The 23,119-nt window shown below is 42.2% G+C and overlaps 1 protein-coding gene across 2 annotated transcripts in view; it reads right to left on the bottom strand.

The window, feature by feature from the left end:
• Positions 1-2,699: 2,699 nt before the first annotated feature.
• Positions 2,700-23,119, bottom strand: part of trim23 (tripartite motif containing 23) — a 49,053-nt gene continuing 28,633 nt past the window's right edge. Inside the window, exons 7-11 of one of the 2 annotated variants that reach the window (XM_069924511.1) lie at positions 12,184-12,318; positions 6,753-6,882; positions 5,798-5,908; positions 4,923-5,044; positions 2,700-3,721 (exon numbers count right to left, since the gene is read on the bottom strand). In XM_069924511.1, coding sequence (XP_069780612.1) covers positions 3,542-3,721; positions 4,923-5,044; positions 5,798-5,908; positions 6,753-6,882; positions 12,184-12,318 — 678 coding nt within the window. In that variant the 3' untranslated portion in view covers positions 2,700-3,541. Of the gene's footprint in view, positions 3,722-4,922; positions 5,048-5,797; positions 5,909-6,752; positions 6,883-12,183; positions 12,319-23,119 lie in introns of both variants that reach the window. The other variant, XM_069924510.1, reaches the window with a different exon arrangement.

The following is a 23,119-nucleotide window of genomic DNA, read 5'->3' on the forward strand; positions in this document are numbered from 1 at the left end:
AGGGTATATAGTGTGCAGCCACTGATATTGCAGTGAGTAATTCGATAGAGTAATGAGTCGCAGTTGAGAGAAAGTTCAAGCAAAACTGTTTGCTTTACAGACGTGCAATCTTTTTTAAAAACCCCGTGTCATGCGCCCCAATGATGTCACTGGTTTGCTGGAACTTGTAGTACAGCTACAGGTGCATTTTTATGCACAAGATGTGTCAAAAACTTGAGTACATAAGTTTGGGAGAAGAAGCCTGGACGGTTTTGAGGAGGTATTTATTAACCAGAGGATGAAAAGTACTCAGTGTGAGAGAGTTAAGCACCCTGACGATATTGAATTTGCGCCATAACTCTTACGCATGCACCAACTGAACTCTAATACACAAATCCACTGCACATGCACCAACTGGGTTCATGCATGCGCACAGGAATCAAGATTTAAAAAAAAATTCAGTTGAATGAGTGGATGGACACAAGTTGCATGAGTTGCAAGTCGGGGAGTATCTGTATCTAGGTGAGCATTTCAATTGTCAAGGCATAGAAGGCCACAGATAACGTAGTGTTCATGGGGTATTGATGATTCGCAATAAACATGATGAGCCAAAGAGCTCAGAGTAAAGCTAGCTGTGGGGTACCGCAGGGCTCCATGCTGGGGCCACAATCTTTTACAATATATATCAATGACTTAGATGTGGGGATAGCAATATCTCAAAATTTGCAGACGACACAAAGTTGGGTAGTGGGGTTAGCTGTGCAGAGGATGCTAGGAGGGTGCAGAGTGATTTGGACAAGTTAGGCGAGTGGGCCAAGACATGGCAGATGCAATATAATGTGGATAAATGTGAGGTTGCCCACTTTGGAGGCAAGAACAGGAAAGAGGACTATTATCTAAATGGTATCTGTTTTGGAAAAGGGGAGATGCAGAGAGACTTGGGTGTTGCTGTGCATCAGTCATTGAAAGTGGGCGTGCAGGTGCAGCAGGCGGTGAGGAGGGTGAATGCTGTGTAGGCATTCCTAGCAAGAGGATTTGAGTACAGAGATCCTGCTACAGCTGTACAGGGCCTTGGTGAGACCACATCTGGAGTATTGTGCAGTTTTGATCTCCTTATCTGAGGAAGGACATCCTTGCTATGGAGGGGGTGCAGAGAGTAATCACTAAACTGATACCAGGATGGAAGAAAGGTTGGATAGACTTGGCTTGTATTTTCTGGCATTTAGAAGATTGAGGGGAGATCTTGTAGCAAAAATAAAATGTTTTTAAGGTTTGGACAGACTAGATGCAAGAAGGTTGTTTCCAATGCTGGGAAAAACCAGAACCAGAAACCAGGGTGGGGAGGGGTGGGGAGGGGAGGGGGGGGGTCACAGTTTAACGATAAAGGGGAAGTTTTTTAGGACTGAGAGGAGGATAAAATTTCTTCTCTGAGTAATGGATCTGTGGAATTCTTTGCCACAGGAAGTAGTTGAGGCTGGTTCCTTGTCAATATTAAAGAGTAGGTTAAATTTGGCCCTTGTGGCTAAGGGGATCGGGGGTCTGGGGAGAAGACAGGAATTGGGCACTGATCAGCCATGATCATAGTGAATGGTGGTGCAGGCTTGAAGGGCCAAATGGCCTACTCCTACACCTATTTTCTATGTTTCTGTGATTATGCTAGGTCTGTTACATTTTGCTGATTGAGTGAAACATTAAAGTCTGCAGGCGTTGTGACTGTATTAAAAATACAGAAATGCAGATCTCGCACCATCCATAAGAGATAAATGTATATTACCAACATTGGGGGAATGGAAAAAAATCTTTACCTCTTATAAACTCTGAGGCCTAATGAGTTCCTCCAGCATTTATTTTTCCTGACATACTGCTAATCGTAAGGCTGTGGGACATGCACAGCTATCTAGACTACTCTCGTAGAAAAATAAGCAAAAATGATGACTGCAAAGTATCCAATTTTGATAAAACAAGAATTATGGAAAGTTGGCCAATTCAACATGGAGTCTGGAAAACTGCAATGTGCCCAAACAGAGAATGTGTTCCTCAAATTTGTAAGTGCAGTGTGAGTAAAAGCTCAGAGTTACTCTTACAGCCTGAACATAGCTACTCTGCAGTGACCACCCAGTGGTTGGTTTCTACAACAGCTTAAAAAGCTGTTTTTGAAATCTTACAGAAACTTAACTACCATTTTGTGCTTGTGGTATGGCATGGAAGGGAATAGTAAATTTATATAACACAATGGATGGGAGATATTAGTTTCCAGCAACAGTAGTGGAAACACTATCTCATTTCAGGCCTTCACCCACCATATAATGTAGCAGAGCATCAGATTAACTTCTAATATTCATATCACAATGAAAATACAATGTTTTTTTTCTGTAGATTTGTTAAACTATCTCATAATTCTTTAGGGTTAACGTTACAGCTATTTTGACCTTTAGTGTATACTAAAATATCCTGGCACAATTTTTGAATGTTAGATTTCATACTACTTGTGTAAGCCAGCCCATCATTCAGCAATGACAAGACTTAATGTCTTCACTCCAAAATTGCTCAAAAAAGCACTCCAGTCATCTTTCTCCATATTTTAAGTTTGTGGTTTATGCTGACTAGAAACTGTAAATCTCACAATTTAAGAGCTGCACAGCTGTGTTTGATTTCACCACACAAGAAAGACAGATTATCCGCACCTCTGCCAGCCAAGTAAAATACAAGTGAGAAACAGGTTTTGGTCCAAAAATGTAACTTTTTAATTTGACTTTGGCAAACCATTTAGTAAATGCAAAATTAAATATCCATGCCGAACATGTTTAAAAAGGCCTGGGACTGCAATTTATTTAAAAATTCTCCATATGATGTTGCCAACTGGCTGCAAATACATAGCCAGTAATGTGATTGCCCAGGGTCTGTTGTTCAACCATGATTTTTTTTTTAAAAAAAAAGGATACAAATACAGCTGCTGTGGAACTCAGTTGGGCAAGGAAAGGGGGCTGATTTTGTAGTTCACAGTTGGATACAGTTTGACAGGATAAACTATTTACCAAGCCTGTCTTTTAATTATCAATGTAGATTAAGTTAAGCTTATTACAAAGCAAATAATGTTCATACTGCTCATTGTGAGGCACTAGTATTCAACGGTAATGGATAGTTTCAGATAATTAACAGAGGTCATTTACAGAACTAGCTAATGCACAATACATAATATACAATGGTAATGTAGTGAAATAAATTGTGAAGATATTTAGCATTAAATTATCTGTTCAAAACTTAACAACACTACAATAAACTAGATTCTTAAATAGTAAATGCTTCATGAGACAACACACTGAATTACTTAAAGCTACAAGCAAATTACTGATAACTACAATTTAAAAAATGCAACAAAATTCAATTTAATAGGACTTGCCTTCTTAATCACATTGTGTATACATTTCAAGTCTGTTTTACAAATTTTCTGCCCATGTGTCTCACTCTATTTTAGTTACTGCTTTCCAAATCTAACACAAATTACAACACAAAAAAACATGCAGAGTAGCTAAATTTAGATATAGTCTGTTGTGCAGTAAAATTAAGCTACATCCAGTACACCTGCAGCCACCAGTTGTCTTGAGAGCCAGTCTAATCCTTCATGCAGTCCCAAGCCACTCTGGGCATCACAGCCTTGAATGTGCCAACTGCGACCACAGCACAGTTTGTGCAGACTGAGTAATTGTGTCATTTCTTCGACTGTTAATGCTCCAGCCACGTCCTGTTACACAAATTGGAACAAGTAAAGAAGTTACTTTTAAAATGTTTTCCAGTGAAAGTTTACTAGTCTATCAATTCAATCTCAGCTCAGGACATATTTCCATACCAAGTATAAATAATATTTAACCTTCAGCAACCTTAGAAGCAAACAAAAATCCAAGTTCTCTCACAGAGGGTTGCAGATATAACTCAGTTCACAAGTGCTATCTGAAACAAAGATTGACAGATTTTTGGACATTAAGATGATCAAACGTAAATTGAACTCAAGATACAGGATCAATCATGACCCTGCTGAGTGTGTGACTCCAAAGGGTTTTATGGCAAATTCCTGTTCTTAACATTTCTTGTTTGACCTTTTTGAAATTACATTTATTCCCAAATACTCTTTTGCTCAAATGTATGCTCATTCACTTTAAATCTTCTGATTTCTTTACACATGTAAATTACATTTCAGAAAATGATTGGTTGATCAAACAACTAGTTAAAATGTAGTACTTAATATAGAAGATGGAGTGGGCCAGGTCAAGTTGGTTGCTTACTTCTGCCACGATCGTACACCAAATCTTTATCTCTCTATTCTCACATTAAAAACTGATCAAAGATTGACTCTTCAGAAATGAACTTCAAAGATTCACTACATTCTGTGTGAAGAAATTTCTTGTATCCTAAATGGCTGATCCCTTATTTTAAGACAATGACTTGATTTTTGGATATCCTCTACCAAGGAAAACATCAACTCCAACGACTTTATGGGGAAAATCATTTGCTCCATAACATTCCATACAACATAATTTGATTATATCATTCTTCTAAACTAGTCTGCTTAAATTTCTCCTCTTACAAATCCACCATATCAGGATTTTGATGAATCATTACTGCACTCTCTCTATGGCAGTATATCATTCCTATGGAATGAAACCCTTTGGAGTCACACACTCAGCAGGGTCATGATTGATCCTGTACCTTGAGTTCAATTTACGTTTGATCATCTTAATGTCCAAAAATCTGTCAATCTTTGTTTCAGATAACACTTGTGAACTGAGACCTATGGAAAACATTCCAGATTGGTTTCTCCAAGATCCCACATAATTGGAACAGGATGGTTTTACTCTCGTCCTCAAATCTTCTTACTATAACGGTCAATATACCATTTGCATCCAATACTGGTGCAATGGTCAACCAATTTATTATTTTTAACATACCTGTTTGTTGGCAAAGATGAGGAGTAAAGCATCTCTCAACTCTTTCTCAGTCAACAACTTGGCCAATTCATTGTGTGCTTCCATTAATCGATCCCTGTTGCTGCTATCTATCACAAATACAACTGCTGCAGGAATAAAACATGATTATTAGTAAATAATATTTTATGTCACCTTAAAGAGCACATTCCATGAGCAATGATTATATTGTATAACTAGTTTAAAAAATCTCTGCTCTTCATTTTTTAAATGAATTTAATTTAGATATACAGCACAGTAACAGGCCTTTTCAGCCCACAAGCCTGTGTTGTCCAAATAGACCAATTAACCTAAAAACCCCGTACATTTTTGGAGGGTGGGAGGATACTGGAGCAGGAGACCCACATGGCCATGGAGAGAACATACAAACTTCGTACAGACAGCGGCAGATTCAAACTTGAATCACTTGGTGCTGTAATACCGTTGCACTAACCTCTACGCTGACCCTAATGTACTTTTAAACCAGATTTTAAATATAATTAAATATTTTTGAACACTTGCATGTCTTACTGAGGATAATTACATCTGATTACCCGGGAGCTAAATTATTGTTTTGTTGCTTACACATCAAAATTCTCAAAAATGGATCTAAATACTGTTAAGAACCATTCAAAAGCCATGGAAAATCTTTGGCAGCTAATTCATAAAGTGCTGTAGATTTGGTGACTAAAATCTGGGCCAAAAAATTTTATTTACAATATCCAACCAGAGTACTTCAATGTAATAAACCTAATAAAAAGCAAAATAAATGCTTTATGGTTGAGCATTAAGAAGAATATCAGCATATTCAGAAAATACAAACTTATCAATGTTCTATACCAACACTGATATTGTTGTACCTTGTGTGTTGAGGTAATAATGCTTCCAAAGTGGTCTCAGTTTATGTTTGCCTCCTACGTCCCAGATAGTAAACTTGAGGTTTTTGTATTCTACAGTTTCAACATTAAAACCTGCAAGGGGGGAAAAAATAGTACTAATTTCACAATTTATCTCAACACTTTTGTCAAGGTTTTTAATCTTAAAACTAAAATAATTTTGGAAACTTGTGCATTAATTTGGAAGGATATCAGTAGACAAACATATGAAATGCATATGGTTACAAAGACTTTACTAATAGTTCAATGTATGGCAAAGAACCAGACAGGTATAGTTGATAGGGTCAAGCAATATTTGGTTTCATTAATTGCAATGCAGCCCCAATCTCACCATTTCCAATGGATTTTTTGAGTCACAAAATTGATTATTAGATTTCAAAAATAACATGCAACATACAAAATGTTCATTGTTAAGTGGTTGAAAGATACTGCTTGCCACAAACTTCACTTCCTAATCTCAAACTCCTTCCTGGGTTATGGAAGGATGAGAGATTTTCAGCCTGATCCCAAAATCTCATTGCCTTCCCACTCCATCTCCATGACTGCAAGAGTTGCTTAACTTCTGGGTGACCACCCCCATCTTCCACCTTCATGAATTCAAGTCTATCCAAATGTTATTGTCTTTTAATAAAAAATTCAGAATTAATATAATGGTTTTCAAATCTCTCCTTGGCTTCTCCTATCATTCTAAACTATAATGCTCTGAGATAGGCAGAATCCTCCATTCTGGCCTTGCACATTTCCAAAGTCCAACACAGATAAACTTTTCAGCTGATAAAGCCCTAAGCTCTGGAATTCCCTCCAAATATTTTATTAGTATAATGCTTGCTTTGAGAGAAATGTTGCTTGTTTACACTAAAGAATGTTAATAAAATGTATTGCATTGAAAGAATCAGTCCTATGATCCAATGCAATTTACCTATTGTGGGTATAGGTTGCATAAACTCATCTTGCTTCAGTTTGAAAAGAATGGTTGTTTTGCCTGCTCCATCCAGGCCTAATGTAACTACACGTATCTCCATTTTGGGACCAATATGAACACGGTTATCCTATGGATGAAAAAAATGAGACCAGCATTTAGTTGTTAATTTAAAATCTAAACATTTCAGTCAACATGCTAGTTGATAAGATGTATCATCAGAAGGTTGTTTTAGTAAAGGATTATGTACTATAGCCACAGCTTCCTTAACTCATAATAGAGGATTTCAAAAACAGTATTCAAAGCCACTGAAAGATTCAGCGGGTTACTGTCAATCTGTTCCCTACCTTCCCCCTCCTCCCCATCCACCTCATCCTTTCCCCATTTTATCCAAGTATAGTGCTTCTTCTGGTCCATCCACATGACACCTTAATACTGCTACAGATGTTGCCTGGTCTTGTATCTACAGCATTTTGAAACATATACAGTAAGATCCCCATTTTCCAACATTCAATCAACTGGCAAAAAAACTTGACAAAATAAATACATTTTAAGAAAATAAATAAAGTTTTAAATAAAACTTTTAAAAATCATTAAAGTAAATGTTTTCTAAAGCAACACACAACCCCTTGGGAGCATTCAGCTAGCGAAGCTCCCTGGTCGTGCCCTGCCCACAGTAGCTGTTTAAATAAAATGGCACCACCCAGGATGAAGAGCTGGCCAGGGCCGCTTGCTGCTGGGGCGATTCTCCCAAAGTGTCTCCCTATCCCTGCCTAGTGAGTCTATCTTTATTAGTATGTTATTAAGTATATTAGTAAGGCTTTTTCTGTAAACGAGAGATGGGGTTACTTATGACAGTGGCATGGTGGCTAGCATACGCTGTTACAGTGCCAGCGATCGGGGTTTGAATTTAAACAAATGTGTGCCAAGGGCCTGACTAGGACACTTGCGTGGAGGTGAGTTGGGTTGAGCCTTTTGGCCAAGATTTAATATTACCAGCAGAGACAGAAGTAGAACTATTATTAAGTAATAAGAATGTAAAGAAATTTATTTCAGAGTTGTATAAATTATTAAAAAAGGCTTGAAAAGGAGTTCATAAATCAAGACATAAATGGATGTAGATTTAAACAAATAGATGAATGTAGATGGATTCAGATATGTAGAGAGAATATAAAAGTTCAATATAATTTTATTCATCAGTTATATTTAACACCACAAAAGTTATATAATATGAATTATATTTATTCAGATTTATGTTTCAGATGTGGACAAGAAGTTCTTACTTTTTTGCATTTAACTCAGCAGTGTTCCACAATTAAACCTTTTTAGCTTTGGGTAATTTATTAGAATGAATAACTGGAGTAAGTTTCCCACAGGATCCAATGTTATTTTTACTGAGAGATGTTAGAGGAATTAAACCTAAATTAAAACTGAATATGTATCAAGTAAAATTCATTCAAATGGCTTTGGCAATAGCTAGTAAATGTATTGCTATGACTTGGAAGTTGGATATTGATTTGGGAATGGACAGATGACATGCAGAAGTTCGGAGTTGTATGCCACTTGAGAAAATTACTTACAATTTGAGAGATAAATATCATATTTTTGTGAAATATGGAGCCCATATTTACAAATTGTTGGTGTTAAAATTTGATTGAATCTTGAACATTCCCTTTCTCCTATGGGACTGTATGAATATATACACACGTTTAAAAGCATTGGAAAGTGAAGTGCTCCTGTTGTGGTTTACTTGTTCCATTTCTTTTCTTTTTTTCTCCTTTTTTTTAGTTTGTAAAGGGTTGGGGAGGAGGTTTTTCTTTCTTTTGTATTTTTTACTTTCATTTTTATATAAAATACCATATGTATTTGGATTAAGTTTGAAATATTGTGATATGTTTGTTAAGTGGTTTTATATTAAATAAAATTTAAAAAGAAGGTTGTGCCGAGAGCCTGACCGAGACACTTGTGTGGAGGTGAGTTGGTTTGGGCTGAGGGCCTGACCAGGACACCAGGATGAAGGGCTGGTTGGTGCCACTCACCACTAGGTGACTCTCCCAAAATGTCTCCCTATCCCCATCTAGTAATACTTTGCATTAAGTTTATTAGTAAGACTTTATCTGTGAACTAGCAGGAGAGGTGGGAGGAAATTATGACAGTGACATGGTTAGAATAGCGACGTGCGCAACAGTGTTACAGTGCCAACGACTCCGATTCAAATCTAAATTTTGTAAGTTATTGGAATTACTTGATTAAAGTGAACTTTAAAATACTGATTTTTTAAAACAAATTACTTTACATTTTGCATTGTGTTTTGTCTTTTAAATAGTGTATTCTTAATGCAGGTGAATTAGTTAGGCATCAAAGAATTAGTCTCAGTCAACTGCATTTCTGGCATTCACGATCCTCTTACGTCCTGGATAATGGGGATTACACTGTACTGAGATACATTAGAAAAACCATTCTATGTACTGCCCAGGCAGGCCAATCTATGTGGTTCAGTATGTAGTGAAAGAAAAAAAAATACTGGGCTTCAATTATGACCTTCCCTATCTTCAATCACGGCCACACAAAACCATGCTGATTTTCTCCAAAATAACGTTTTTCCAAATGTAAGCAAATCTTCTCCACTAATTTCACTACCACTAATACAATATTCACTGCCCTACAATTTCCTGGTTAGAACCTGTTGCCCTCATTAAACAAAGATCTCAGCAATATCTTCCCTTGCTTCCCTCAAGATACTGGATAAACATTTTGTATGTTGTTTGGAGTGGAATGGAAATAATGACATTGATTCATTTATCCTGCCAATGGATTTTATGGAGACAGCATTGATGGTACTTCTCCCAGGCCAAGATCCCCAGCATTGAGGTTTTAATTGCACTCAGTCAGTCTTAGTGGAAAAGCCATGTTCATAACCATGCTTGACAACAGCCTCTCCAATTATCGATGTGCATCCATGCTTTGTAATTTATTCATCTCATACTTTTCAAGACATCAACACCACCTCCTTAATATAAACCTGCCCTGGATTATATCTACCCCTCTCAAATCTCAACATTATTTATATTCTCCTTGATGACTAATGCAAAGTATATATTTAGAACATCACCTAATTCCTATGGCTTCACGTACAAATTCTCCCCTTTGTCCTTGAATGCATGTACCTTTCTCTAGTTACTCCCTTGCTCCTAATGTCTTGGGAATCTCTTTAATCCTACTTACAAATGAATTTCATGGCATATTTAATCCCCCAAATTTCTCGTTTGTTATTTCCTGCTTCCTTTTTGTTCTTAAAGGATCTTTTCTGATTTCTGCTTCCTTCACCTTTTTGAAAAAAATCAAAATATCTTATTATCCAAGGTTTCCAAACCTTGTTATCAACTTTCATCCTCAAAGAAACACCCTGGTCTTGAATTCTAACCAATTGATTTTTAAAAGACTAAATTATTTACCTTCTATCAGCTGCTACCAATCTACTTTCTCCAATTCCTGCAAAATATTTTTGTAAAATTAGTCTCCTGCAATGTAGCACTTTCACCCAAATCCCAGTCTTCTCTAATGTCCACAACTATCTTAAAACTTAGGAAATTATGGTCACTGTTCTCAAAACACTCCTCAATTGAAACTTCTACCATCTGGTCAAGGCCATTTGCCGAAGTCCAATGCAGCTCCATCCATAGAGGGCTTCATACATATTGGTTCAAGAAACCCTCCTGGATGCACTCAAATTAAGCCCTGACACTAAAGGACTCCTAGATAAGAATGGAGAAGTTAAAATCATCCACTAAAATAACCCTGTGGTACTTACATTTTCCATGATCTGCCTGATTATCTGTTCTTCTAGTTCCTGCTGGCTGCCATAAAGTGCAACTCCATCAATGCAATTGCAGCCATCTTATTCTTGTGTTCTGCCCAAATAGGCTCACTGGATGAACTCTCCCAGATATCCTCTTTGTGTAGCAGGGACATTCTCCCTAATCAGTAATGAAAATCCCTTATTCTTTAATATCTCTCTGTTGCATCTAAAATATCTGTACCCTGGAATATTGAGATACTAGTACTTTTTCTCTCAAAAAGGTTTCTGAAGTGGCTACAATATCATTGTCCCATGTATGAAATCAGATTCCAAGTTAATTGGTTTAACCCATTAAGTTCCTGCATTAATCACACTACTGTAGCGGTTACTACGGTAGATGCTACTAAATAAAGGCAAACACACACAAAGGTAGTCAACTCAAGACAGGTTTATTGCAGACATACACAGACCTTTTATTCCCTGCCTGTTAATGAGCTCATTAGTGAACAGCTGCAGGTTAAATCTATGAGCCATTACCGCCCCACTCCTTTAGGCAGGGGCTTCATCTGATCACTCGCTGTACTTTGGCGCACAGCACTGCTAGCCCACGATGTGTCAGGTAAGTCTGTGAACTGACAGTGGCGGTTCACAATACTGCGCTGTGCGCCCACTACACTACCATTCCTGGCTCCATCAGTTTTTTTTTGCTGTTAGACTTACTTCATTTAACCTCTATTTGCTCAATCATTCCATTTGCTGATCTACAGCTCTTGTTTACACCAACCCCACTAGTTTAAAAACTCCTGAGCAGCACAAGCAAATTTCCCTACAAGAATATTAATTCCCCTCCTGTTTAGGTACAACTTGTCCTTCTTGTATGGGTCCCCCTTGCCCTGGAAGAGATCCCAATAAATAGATATCCAAACACCTCCCTCCTACACAGTATCCAAGCACTGCACTTGTTAGAGACCGAAATAGTCACAGGGACTATCTGTATGACCCTCCTGGAAATCACCCTTCCATCTGGCTGAGCAATGTGAGCACCTTACAACTATTTCTCCAACCAAGCTAAGTGATCTAAGAGGAGTTGCGGCTGGACCCATTTCCTTCCATTCAGAGTTTCTTTATCTACTTTGATTGGTGAAGTGCCAGGACACGAATGCAGTTATTCGGTCCTCCTGATAATGTCATGCTGTTACAAAGCATGGATGCACATCGATGATTGGAGAGGCTGTTGTCAAGCATGGTTATGAACATGGCTTTTCCACTAAGACTGACTGAGTGCAATTAAAACCTCAATGCTGGGGATCTTGGCCTGGGAGAAGTACCATCAATGCTGTCTCCATAAAATCCATTGGCAGGATAAATGAATCAATGTCATTATTTCCATTCCACTCCAAACAACATACAAAATGTTTATCTAAACCATCTTGCTTTATTTGCAGATGGTGAACTAGGACAAGCATATTATTTAATTTCAACAAACTTACTTCCAACTGGCTTCAAGGCTAATAAGTGCCTCTAGGAAAATGCCAAAAAAATTGATAACTTTTATTTGGCATAAGCGCAGATGGAATTTAGATACAATAAAACAAAGAGGAGATCAGGGAATGAAGCAGAATGCTACTTTACCTTAGTGAAGGTTACAGGGATACTGGCATCCACTTGAACATGATCAGCAAGCTCTGTAAATTGTTGCTGTTGCTTCTGTAATGTTTCCAACAAACGAGTAATCTCTTGTTTAGCCATCACTACCCGACAATCATCCTAGCCAAGAGAAAAGATTCAGCCATATCGACCTTACTATCATTACATAACCATGATAAAGCAGCCAAGTAGCCCATCATTTGCCATTGCAAAAATGCTGGAATCCATTTTGGGATAACAGCAGCACATTTAGTGAGTATATACTCCCAATTTCCACTTGGGCCAGTTTCCTCCAACTTTCCAAAGACATACAGGGCTTGTAGGATAATTAGTCCCATGGGTGCTGGTTCATGGGCCAAAAGGGCCTGTTACAGGGCCGAATCTCTGAATTAAATTTAAAATAAACAAGCAGGGTCAATGCTATTTTTTTTGAAAGATAAATCATATTTCACCAATATTTTATATTTCTTTTGAAGATGTAACAAACAGTGTGCATTATTTAAAACCTGTAGATGGAATTTTTGAAAACATTCAAAAAGATATCACAAAGCATTACCACACAAGAGACAGTATTGGGTAATAATTTGGTGCAGATCAATAGATCATTTCTAGTCTGGCAATCAGCAACACATGGCAAATTACAGGAATTATTGCTAGGATTTCAAATATTTATATTACTAACTTCAATGAAGAAGCTGAGTAACATAGCCAAATCTGCAGGTGATAAGCAAGTGAAGGGTAAAGCAAATTGACAGATGGGTTTAGCAAGTGTGCGTGAAGTCGGCACATTTGGGGAAAATTGGAGGTTTTGCACTTTTCAAAGACGAAAAAAGCAAATTTTCAAAATTATTTAAACTAAATGAGAGTACAAAACGTCGTGGTACAAAAGGGATCGACAGATGAAAATACACAAAACACAAAGTCAGCCTATAGGTACAGCAATTTGGAAGACTAAAGAATTGTTGGCCTTTATAACAAAGGGTATGAGTCTGAAAGTAGGGAAGTTTTGATGCAACTTTACAAGACCCGGGGCAAGATTGCACTGCATTTCATGAACTAGGACCACTTGATCCCTTCTGTAATGAAGCATAGTGTAATGTAACAGTGTAACACTATGGTATGTTGGGCTACATTATTAGAGGGATTTTCAAGTCAAGAGGTCATGATACAACTCTACAAATCTCTGGTGAGACTACACTAAGTATTGTATTCAGTTCTGGTCACCTCATTATAGGAAGGATGTGGAAGCTATGGAGAGGGTGCAGAGGAGATTTAACAGGATGTTGCCTGGATTGAAAAATAAGTCTTATGAGGCAAAGTTAGCAGAGCTGAGACTTTTCTCTGGAATGTAGAAGGATGAAAGGAGACAATTGAGTTCTACAAGACTGAGAGGCATTGATAGGGTGGATAGTCAGCGCCTTCTTCCAAGCGCAGGAATAGCAAACACCAGATGACATGTGTACAAAAGTGAAATTTAGGGGAGACATCAGGGGTAATGTGTTTTTTTTTTACACAGAGAGTTGTGGGTGCCTGGAATGCCTTGCCAGGGATGGTGGTGGAGGCTGAAACATTAGGGGTATTTAAGAGACTCTTAAACAGACATGGATGGAAGAAAAATAGAGGGTGATAGGGTAGGGAGGGTTCAGCATTTTTTTAAAAGGAATATATAGGTTGGCACAACATTGAGAGCTGAAAGGCCTGTGGTGTTCTATGTTGTGGTCTCATGCTGGAAATATAGTGGAGCACCAAACTATTTTAATAGGATTGATTTCAGATTTATTGTCAGAGTACACACATGACATCACAGACAACCCTGAGATTCTTTTTTTTGTGGGTGAGGCTGATTGAGTTTATTGCTGAGGAGTCTGATGGTGGAGGGGTAGCATATGTTGCTGAAGCTGGTGGTGCAAATCTTGTGGCGCCTATACCTTTATCCAAATGGCAGTGAGAACAGAGTGTGTGGTGGGTGATATGGATCCTTGATTATTGCTGCTGCTTTCCAACGGCAGAGTTCCCTTTAGATGTTCTCGATAGTAGGGAAGATTTTGCCCGTCATGTCCATTATCTTTTGGAGGGCATTATGTGTCCCCCATACTGTGATGTAGCTGGTCAGCACACTTTCCACCAGACATCCGTAGAAATTTTCCAGGGTTTCGGGTTTCATGCCAAACCTCCGCAAACTCCTGAGGAAATAGAGGCACTGACGTGCTTTCTTCACGATGCCATTAATGTGTTGACTCCAGGAAAGATCCAAGAATTATTTGATAGAACAGTAATAAATTGATAGCTTTCTACTTTGGTTTTCTGTAATAAAGGCATGGACTCTTTTACATCCACCTCAACTGGCATAAAGTGGGAAAATCAGATTGGCACCAGATCCCAAGAAAAGGAATTTGTGGAATGTCTATGAGATGCCTTTTTAGAGCAGCTTGTGGTTGAGCTCTTGAGGAAAAAGGCAATTCTGGATTTGATGCTATGCAATGAACTAGACTAAAAAGCTAAAAGAACCCTAAGGTTGATAGAAGCATAACCAAGGCCACAGCATCCGCTCCAGGCCTCTGCTTCTACCACCAGCGCTGGGGAGTCAAGGCTTGGAAATACCATCAGCCCTGCTCGTCGCAAGGAAACAACCAGGCCAGCCACTGGTAATGGCTGTGGCGGCTGGCCAAGGACACAGCCTCCCCTACCTGTGGGACTCAGTCAGTGGCTGGCGGTTCCTCAGTGATACGGGAGCCCAGATCAGCATCATCCCGGTCATGACCGTCGAGTTCAGGAACCGACCTCATGGACCTCCCCTCCATACGGCCAACGCAACAGAAATCTGGATGTATGGAGACAAGACAGTCCACTTCCAGATTGACCAACAGAATTTTGCATGGAGATTCACCGTCTCATCCCTCCCGATCGCCATCCTGGGTGCAGACTTCCTCCTCGCACACGGGCTTTTGGTGGACATTTGAGGTAGGTGCCTGGTGAACGCCTGTACCTTCCAGGCCGTTCACCTCGATACCTTCCACTCGGAGCAACCGCAGATGTCCACGAGCAGCATGTCCAGAGACGAGTTCCAGCGAATCCTGGACGAGTTCCCGACACTCCTCAAGCCACAGTTCTCCACTGCCTCGCTGCGCCATGGGGTGTTCCACCATATCCCCACCCAGGGCCCACTGGTTCACACCAAGGCACGCCGGCTCCCGCCTGACAAGCTCCAGGTGGCGAAGGAGGAGTTTTCACACCTATTGGAACTGGGGATCATTCGGCGATCCGACAGACCGTGGGCTTCACCGCTCCACCTGGTCCTGAAAGCCTCCGGCGGCTGGCGTCCCTGCGGAGACTATCAATGGCTCAACGAGGCAACAGTTCCTGTCCGTTACCCCATCCCTCACATCCAAGACTTTACGGCCAACCTGCATGGTGCGAGGGTTTTCTCCAAGGTTGATCTGGTGCGCGGATATCACCAGATCCCAGTGAACCCTGAGGACATACCCAAGACGGCCATCATCACCCCCTTTGGCCTGTTCGAATTCTTGTGCATGCCGTTCGGGCTCAAGAACGCTGCTCAGACCTTCCAGCGCCTCATGGACTCTGTAGGCAGGGACTTGGAATTCGTCTTTATTTATTTGGACGACATTCTCGTCATAAGCAAAGACCAGGCACAACACAAGGCCCATCTACGCACTCTTTTCTCCCGGCTGGCCGATTTTAGCCTTACCATCAACCCAGCTAAGTGCCAGTTCGGGAAAGAGTCTTTGCAATTCCTGGGCCATACCATCACGGCCGAAGGAGCCATGACCGCCGCTGCGAAGGTCGCCACTATCAGGGAGTTCCCATACCCGGACACCCTGAAGGGACTGCAGGAGTTCGCGGGTATGGTAAACGTTTACAACCGCTTCATCCCGGGAGCTGCGCGCATCATGCAGCCGCTATTCGCCCTCATCATAGCTAAGCACAAAACGCTCGCTTGGAACCCAGAAGCCTGCACCACATTCGAGGCCACCAAGGATGCCCTCGCGAAGGCCACCTTGCTCGCCCACCCGCACACTGACCTGCATATGGCACTCTCTGTCGATGCCTCTGTCACAGCCGTTGGTGCCATCCTGGAGCAGGTGGTGAATGAACACTGGAAGCCACTGGCATTCTTAAGCTCCACCTGCTGGAACGCAAGTATAGTGCATTCGACCATGAGTTACTGGGCAAGTACCTGGCGGTGCAGCATTTCTGCTATTTTTTGGAGAGGAGGACTTTTACCATCTTCACTGACCACAAACCCCTCACCCAGGCGGTCATGATAGCAAAGGATCCCTGGTCGGCTCACCAGCAGCGTCACCTCTCCTTCGTGTCGGAGTTTACCACTGACATTCGGCACAAAGTGGGGAAGGAAAAAGTGATTGCTGATGCACTCTCGCGACCAGCCATCTGCGTGCTGACGCCCAGCCTAGACTTTGACCAGCTCGCCCAGGGCCAGAAGTCTGATGAGGAGATCAGGGCCTTCAAGACCGCCATCACAGGCCTGCGGTTCCGAGACCTCCCGACTCCAAGCGGCGAAAGCACCATCCTGTGCTATATCTCCATGGGCACCCCGCGAACAGTGGTTCCCCAGCAATGGTGCAGGCAGGTTTTCTGTCACATCCACGATCTTTCACATCCATCCATCAGGTCCACGGTCCGGATGGTGGCAGAACGGATCGTATGGCATAGGCTGCAGAAGCAGATCATGGGCTAGGCCAGACATCCAAGGTGCACAGGCACACCAGGGCGCCCGTTCAGGAGTTCGAGCACATCCGGGAACAGTTCAGCCACATTCATGTGTACATCGTCGGGCCCTTACCTGTTTCCCGGGGCAACTGTTACCTGTTTACGATGGTGGACCGCACCACTTGCTGGCCCGAGGCGATCCCGATGCCAGATGTCACCACCGACTCCTGCTCCCGAGCACTGTTGCATGGTTGGGTTGTCCGGTTCGGTGTCCCGGCTCACCTCACCAGCGATTGGGGTGCACAGTTCACATCCGCGCTCTGGGCACAGCTTGCCAACAGGTTGGGGATACAGCTACACCGCACCATGGCCTACCACCCACAAGCCAATGGACTGGTCGAACGTCTGCACCGCCACCTTAAGTCGGTACTCATGCCCGCCTCACCGGTCCCGACTGGGCGAACGAACTGCCTTGGGTGCTCCTGGGCATCCGCTCCACTCCCAAGGAAGATCTGCAGGGGTCATCCGCTGAGCTGGTCTACGGTGCGCCGCTGGCACTACCTGGTGAGTTCATCAACGCACCTCACAATCCCCAGTGGTCGCCGCATGAACTACTTCTTCACTTCAGGACATGCTTGGACTCGTTTGAACCCTCACCGCCGCCCAGGCACTGCACCTGCCCGTCTCATATTCCCGATGAACTGCTTTCCGCGGAGTATGTTTTCGTTTGCCGGGGCCTGACCGCGGCACCTCTGCAATGACCGTACGATGGGCCTTACAGGGTTGTAGAGCCTTCCAGCTCTACGTTCACGCTGGACATTGGCAGCAGGTGGGAGCTGTTTACCGTGGACAGGCTGAAGCCAGTGCACCTCGATCCCACTAAGCCCGTGGTTGTAGTCCAGCCCAAGAAGCGAGGCCGCCCGGCGAAAAAGGATATTGGCATCGGTTCTGGGGGGGGCTGTGTGGCTGCTCACCACTAGGCAGGCGAACCAGCCCCGCATTTAAGCCACGCGGCGGGGCAGCCAGCCAAAATGGCGCCGTCGGGGGGTTTACCCTTCCTCCCAGCACGGGGCTCAGAAGCCCGCGCTGGGGGACCATGTGACGCCCGGGTGACGTCAGCGCCCTCCAGCGTGGTTCTCAGCCAGGTCCGGGCTGGGAGTATAAGTGCAGCACAGCAGCCTGCAATAAACGAATCTGCTCACTGAGCTCAACCCATCTGGTTCTGTGTGTTATTGCAGGAGCAATGTAGCCGCCGCTACATCCCTTCATATCAAAGACTGACTTCTATAAATTGCTCTTAGTGAATGTGAGTTCCAGAAAAATCAGAAAAGAGCATTGGTTCAGAGGAATGAAACAAAAGATAATGCTCTGATAGCTGGCAGAGATGCAATAGGCAAAGCAGCCTCCTCCTATGACATAACAAAATATAAGTAAAAATAAGAATTCTTCTATAAATCTGAAATTTAAAAGAGAGTTGATCATATGAAAACTAAAACATTAGGGGGTTTAACATGGTGTCATGATATTTCACATGCTGGACTCGTCCAGGATGCTATCACCTTTAGGTTCTGAGTAATTGAAAGCATTCATGATTTTTAGAGAACATGAGAATTATTAGGGAGAGGAAAAAAGTGGATTCAGGTCAGAAATTATCTCAGCTCTGAAAGGTAGAGGAGATTTTAAGAGATTGCATCGAAAAATTTTCCTAATTCTTAGTTCATTTTCTTTCTTTTTGAAATATTTTTATTGAGTTTAATATAATAAACCTATATACATGTTCTACTAATATAACAAAGAAATATCATAGCATATACATATCCTATAATTATCCTATAATTGTGGGCAGCAACCTCCTTTGAAGAAGACCGCAGAGCCCACCTCACTGACAAAAGACAAAGGAGGAAAAACCCAACACCCAACCCCAACCCACCAATTTTCCGCTGCAACCGTGTCTGCCTGTCCCGCATCGGACTTGTCAGCCACAACGAGCCTGCAGCTGACGTGGACATTTACCCCCTCCATAAATCTTCGTCCGCGAAGCCAGGCCAAAGAATTAATATAAATGCACTTTACAACAAATTTCATCCATAATTGTTAATTTGACATTACTTGTTAAAATAATTATGAATATAAACCACTTGAGTTACATTACACCAACATTCATCATACCTTGGTATAATATCTAAGTGATTCTTATGGTCTAGGACAATCATAAATAAACCATATAAGATGAACTTAACTAAAAAAAAACAGAAAAAAGAAAAAAATACTAAAACTAATCTAACCCCTCCCTCTAATCAAGATTACTAAATAGGACCAAAAAAAAACCCAAAAATGGATCAAATAACTATCCAGAGAGGACAGAGCATCGGTGAAGCATCCAAAACTGCCAAATGTGATAGTATTCTATGAATGGGTCCCATATCTTTTCAAAGTGAAACTTTCTATCTTTAATTTTGTAGCTAATTTTCTCTAAACTTAGATATGACATTACATCATGTAACCACTGTGCATGAGTCGATGAGAGTTCATCTTCTCATTTCATTACAACTGCTCATCTGGCTATCAATGTGCTAAAAGCTAAAACTTTCTCTTGAGATGCAGTCACAAGTATATCCATTTCGTGAAAAAAAACAAACAAGCCAATTAAAGGGCATGGGTCTATTTTAATCTTAAAAATTGTTGATAAAGATTGAAAGATTTTCTCCCAAAATCTTCCTAGTTTGGGATACTCCCAAAACATCTAAATCAATGAAGCTTCAAAAATTTGGTACTTTTCACATAGTGGGACAACATCTGCATAAAAATTAGATAAATTAGACATATGTTTTCTATGTACCACCTTAAACTGTAATAAACAAAGAATCATTGATCAAACTAAGAGTGGAATACCAATCCTCATCTGAGAATGTTATATTGAGATCATGCACCCAATCCTGGGGTCCGTTGCAGCCATCTTGATTCCTGTGCACATGCTTGGTTCATGTATTGGAGTTCGGTTGGCGCATACACAAGAATTAAAGGTGCAAATTCAATATCGTTAGGGCGCTTAACTCTTGTGCATGCGCCAACCAAACTCCAATATACGAACTCACTGTGCATGCGCCAGTTGACGACACGTGCGTGTGCACAGGAATTAAGATGGTTGCACCCAGCCTACTGACCCTGGGATGCCAACTAATAAGGTAAGTAAGTACATTTTGGCTCTTACATGCCCTGTATCCCTGTTATAGTTTGTCAAATACAACATAAATTGCATAAATTTTATATTATTTTAACAAATATACACAATTTCAACATACGTCCATTCCGAGATACGACCGATCCTTCGGTCTGAATTACAGTTGTAAGTCGGGGAGTACCTGTACATTGGTATTTTCAAATCCAGTGTATTCCTGATATATGGTGGTTGTGTAGGATCACATGGCCTCCCTGTCTGGAACTGAGTGGATTGCGGAGGATCATATGACCTCCTTGTCTAAAACCAAGATGGAGGTCACATCACTTGCCAATCAAGGTTGGGTTCCAGTCACTCATTAGTGCACACCTTACTGTTGGCTCATTTGAATGATGCAGCGTTATCATTGGCCAGATGCCCAGCTCAGAACAACAAACTCCAACATGTCTGACAGTTCTCCCTCTCTGCTCCTTCGTCCTGTCCACGAACACTGCTCTATGCCAGGTACATTAACTTCACTGGAGGAGTCGTTGGTAAGGTCTGCACTACACTTAGAGCAAAACCATAGTATCATTTGGCAGTACTTACAATGAGGCAACACCCCGCAACCCCATCCCCACCCCCATTGGAACAGGGAACCAGGAGTGTGCATGTAAGTCCCTGTCTTGTTAGAGCGTGTTAGTAACTGTGTATTACTTAAGTCTGAGCTGTATCCAGAGTGTTAAATAATAAATGGTTATTAATAATAAATACTCTCCCAATCTTGAGATCAGGTGTGTCTGCAAAAGCCCTTGTCTTGATAAGAGTTTACACGTGCGGGAGAGTTAGCAGCCACTGGTGTTGAGGACTCTTGCGCCCATTGTGCCCTCTAACACCATAATAGTCTTTGTCTTGTACTGATAGGCAGCCATCGGTATCATAGTCCATCCTGGATCCGATTTGAATGTCGGTAAAGTCATTGAGTAATGAGAGTGATTAAGTACCGTTTGATGTCTTTCCCTGTTGATTCCTGTGTGTGCAATAAATTTACCTTAGATTGTGACACTTGTGTCCAGACTTATCTCTCTGTGAACTAACTGAACCTAATACTATTCCCCACACAACAAATGGCACTGAGATCAGGGTTCAAGTAATTTCAGCTGGACTTGCATGGAGTTTCTGACAACGTGGGATATCGTACTAAAGAGTGTGTCTGGTGAATTCATTATCCCGTACCTGCTCACCAACAGAGGTGGACTGAGGTGACAAACTGTTGAGGAACCCCAAGGGTAGACTGATAATAGCCAGGGGTTCAGCTGTTTAGTGGCATGGCTGGCAGACCACACCGTGCTGGTCGACAGGCTGGACCTCCACATAGAGAAGATAAGGCACCATGTGGCCTCTCTCTTCGAGGAACTGCGATTTCCAAAGGCGAGAGGGAGTTCTATGGTTATTGATATCCCTATTCAGGTACCAGTGGGGATCACTGAGGACTTGACCAAACAGGGTGCCTAAAAGAACAAATAGAATTCATCAAACACCATCGTGGATTCTTCCAGGAGGCTCTGGACATTGCCCAGGTGCATATTGGTAGCCTTGAGGCCAGGTACACTGAAACTGCCTGCCTGCTAGCTAAAGCGCAGCAGCTTTACACAGCCCACCAATCCAGCTGGGAGGTCAACCCCGTGAAAATCAGGGTCATCAGCATGCATTGGGGAAACAGTGATGCATGGCTGGGAGATGGGGATGAGTGGCTGGACAATGTACTTTGAAGATGCCAAATCCACTTCTATGCACAATGCCCCCCAACGCCCGGAACTACTCCACCAAAGAGTTAACCAGGGTGGCAGACAGATCCCATCAATGGTTGAGTGAGCACCTAGCCGCAAGCTACTCTGGCTATTGGACGAGGGAGCCCCCCATATTCACCTCTCCCAAATGGAGGGCAGCACCCTGGGCAGTCTGTCCATGTAGCAGGTGGTTAACAACTCTCTGCAGATGCTGCCTGAAGAGATAGATGAGGGGACCACTTTGTAGGATTGGATGATGATTTCAGTGTGGGCCAGGTATCCCACACTTTTAGAGTGGGGTTTGAAGAGCCGACCACAATGGAACATAATCAGCTAGGGCTATTGGGGAATGGGCTCTCATTACTAGCCCCTACAGAGGGCTTCCCGGGCATAACCTCCCTGAAGATGCCAGGGTAACCTCAGCTTTGGTAGGGCATTTAGTCACCACCACCCACCCTAACTTCAGAGGGGTGGTCTTATCCTTGATGGGACCCGTGAATCCAGGAAACCTTGTGTTTCTGGAGGGGCTAGAAGATACAGAACAGAGAGCACCCACCCAGGGGCCAATTGCACAGGTACACCACATTGAAACGAGACACAATGAGATCAAGAATGGTGAGAGTGCCTTCCCCATGACCCACAAGGGAATGTACTACGCCCTAACACATGCCGGCATAGACCCACTCCGCATCCATGGCATTTCTACCTCCACCATGTTTGGCTGGGGCAACAGTACTGTGGAGAAAAGCCACAAAAACGCGCACCCAACACACCCCCCCCACCCCACACTATGCATCCTTCTGCTCCTCCCTCTTCCAAGGTGGCCCCCGCTCCCCTCAGAGTAGAGATTATTTCCCTGGTGCAACAGGAAATTGCAATCAATGCTTCTCAATCATACCAGATGTGCTCCACTGCATGGAACAACTCTGTTCTGGCTCCATTAGGATGGAGGCCAGGGTCTTCAGCAGACCAGTTCAGTTCCACCTGGGTGCCTTGAGGCCATTTATCCCAGTGGCCATACACTGGAAGAAGAGAAACACCCAGCGCTGGTCAACAACAGGACAGAACATACAATTATCTCCAGGAAACCTGAGAGGTAGAGGGATCCTGAAGTTAACATAGAGGGGCTAGGGGCTTCATTCTCTCTGCTAGAGAGGTTATCCTGTCATAGGAGGTGAGCCTCCCTGTCTTGCAGCAGTTTCTGCAAGGGCGTTCTCGGAATGAGTGTACTCAAGGGGCAGTCACTGCCTACCAGCAAAGGCAAATTCACATTTGGGGGTTG

The sequence above is a fragment of the Narcine bancroftii genome, chromosome 3 (genome assembly GCF_036971445.1).
Source record: "Narcine bancroftii isolate sNarBan1 chromosome 3, sNarBan1.hap1, whole genome shotgun sequence".
In the NCBI taxonomy this organism is placed as follows: domain Eukaryota; kingdom Metazoa; phylum Chordata; class Chondrichthyes; order Torpediniformes; family Narcinidae; genus Narcine; species Narcine bancroftii.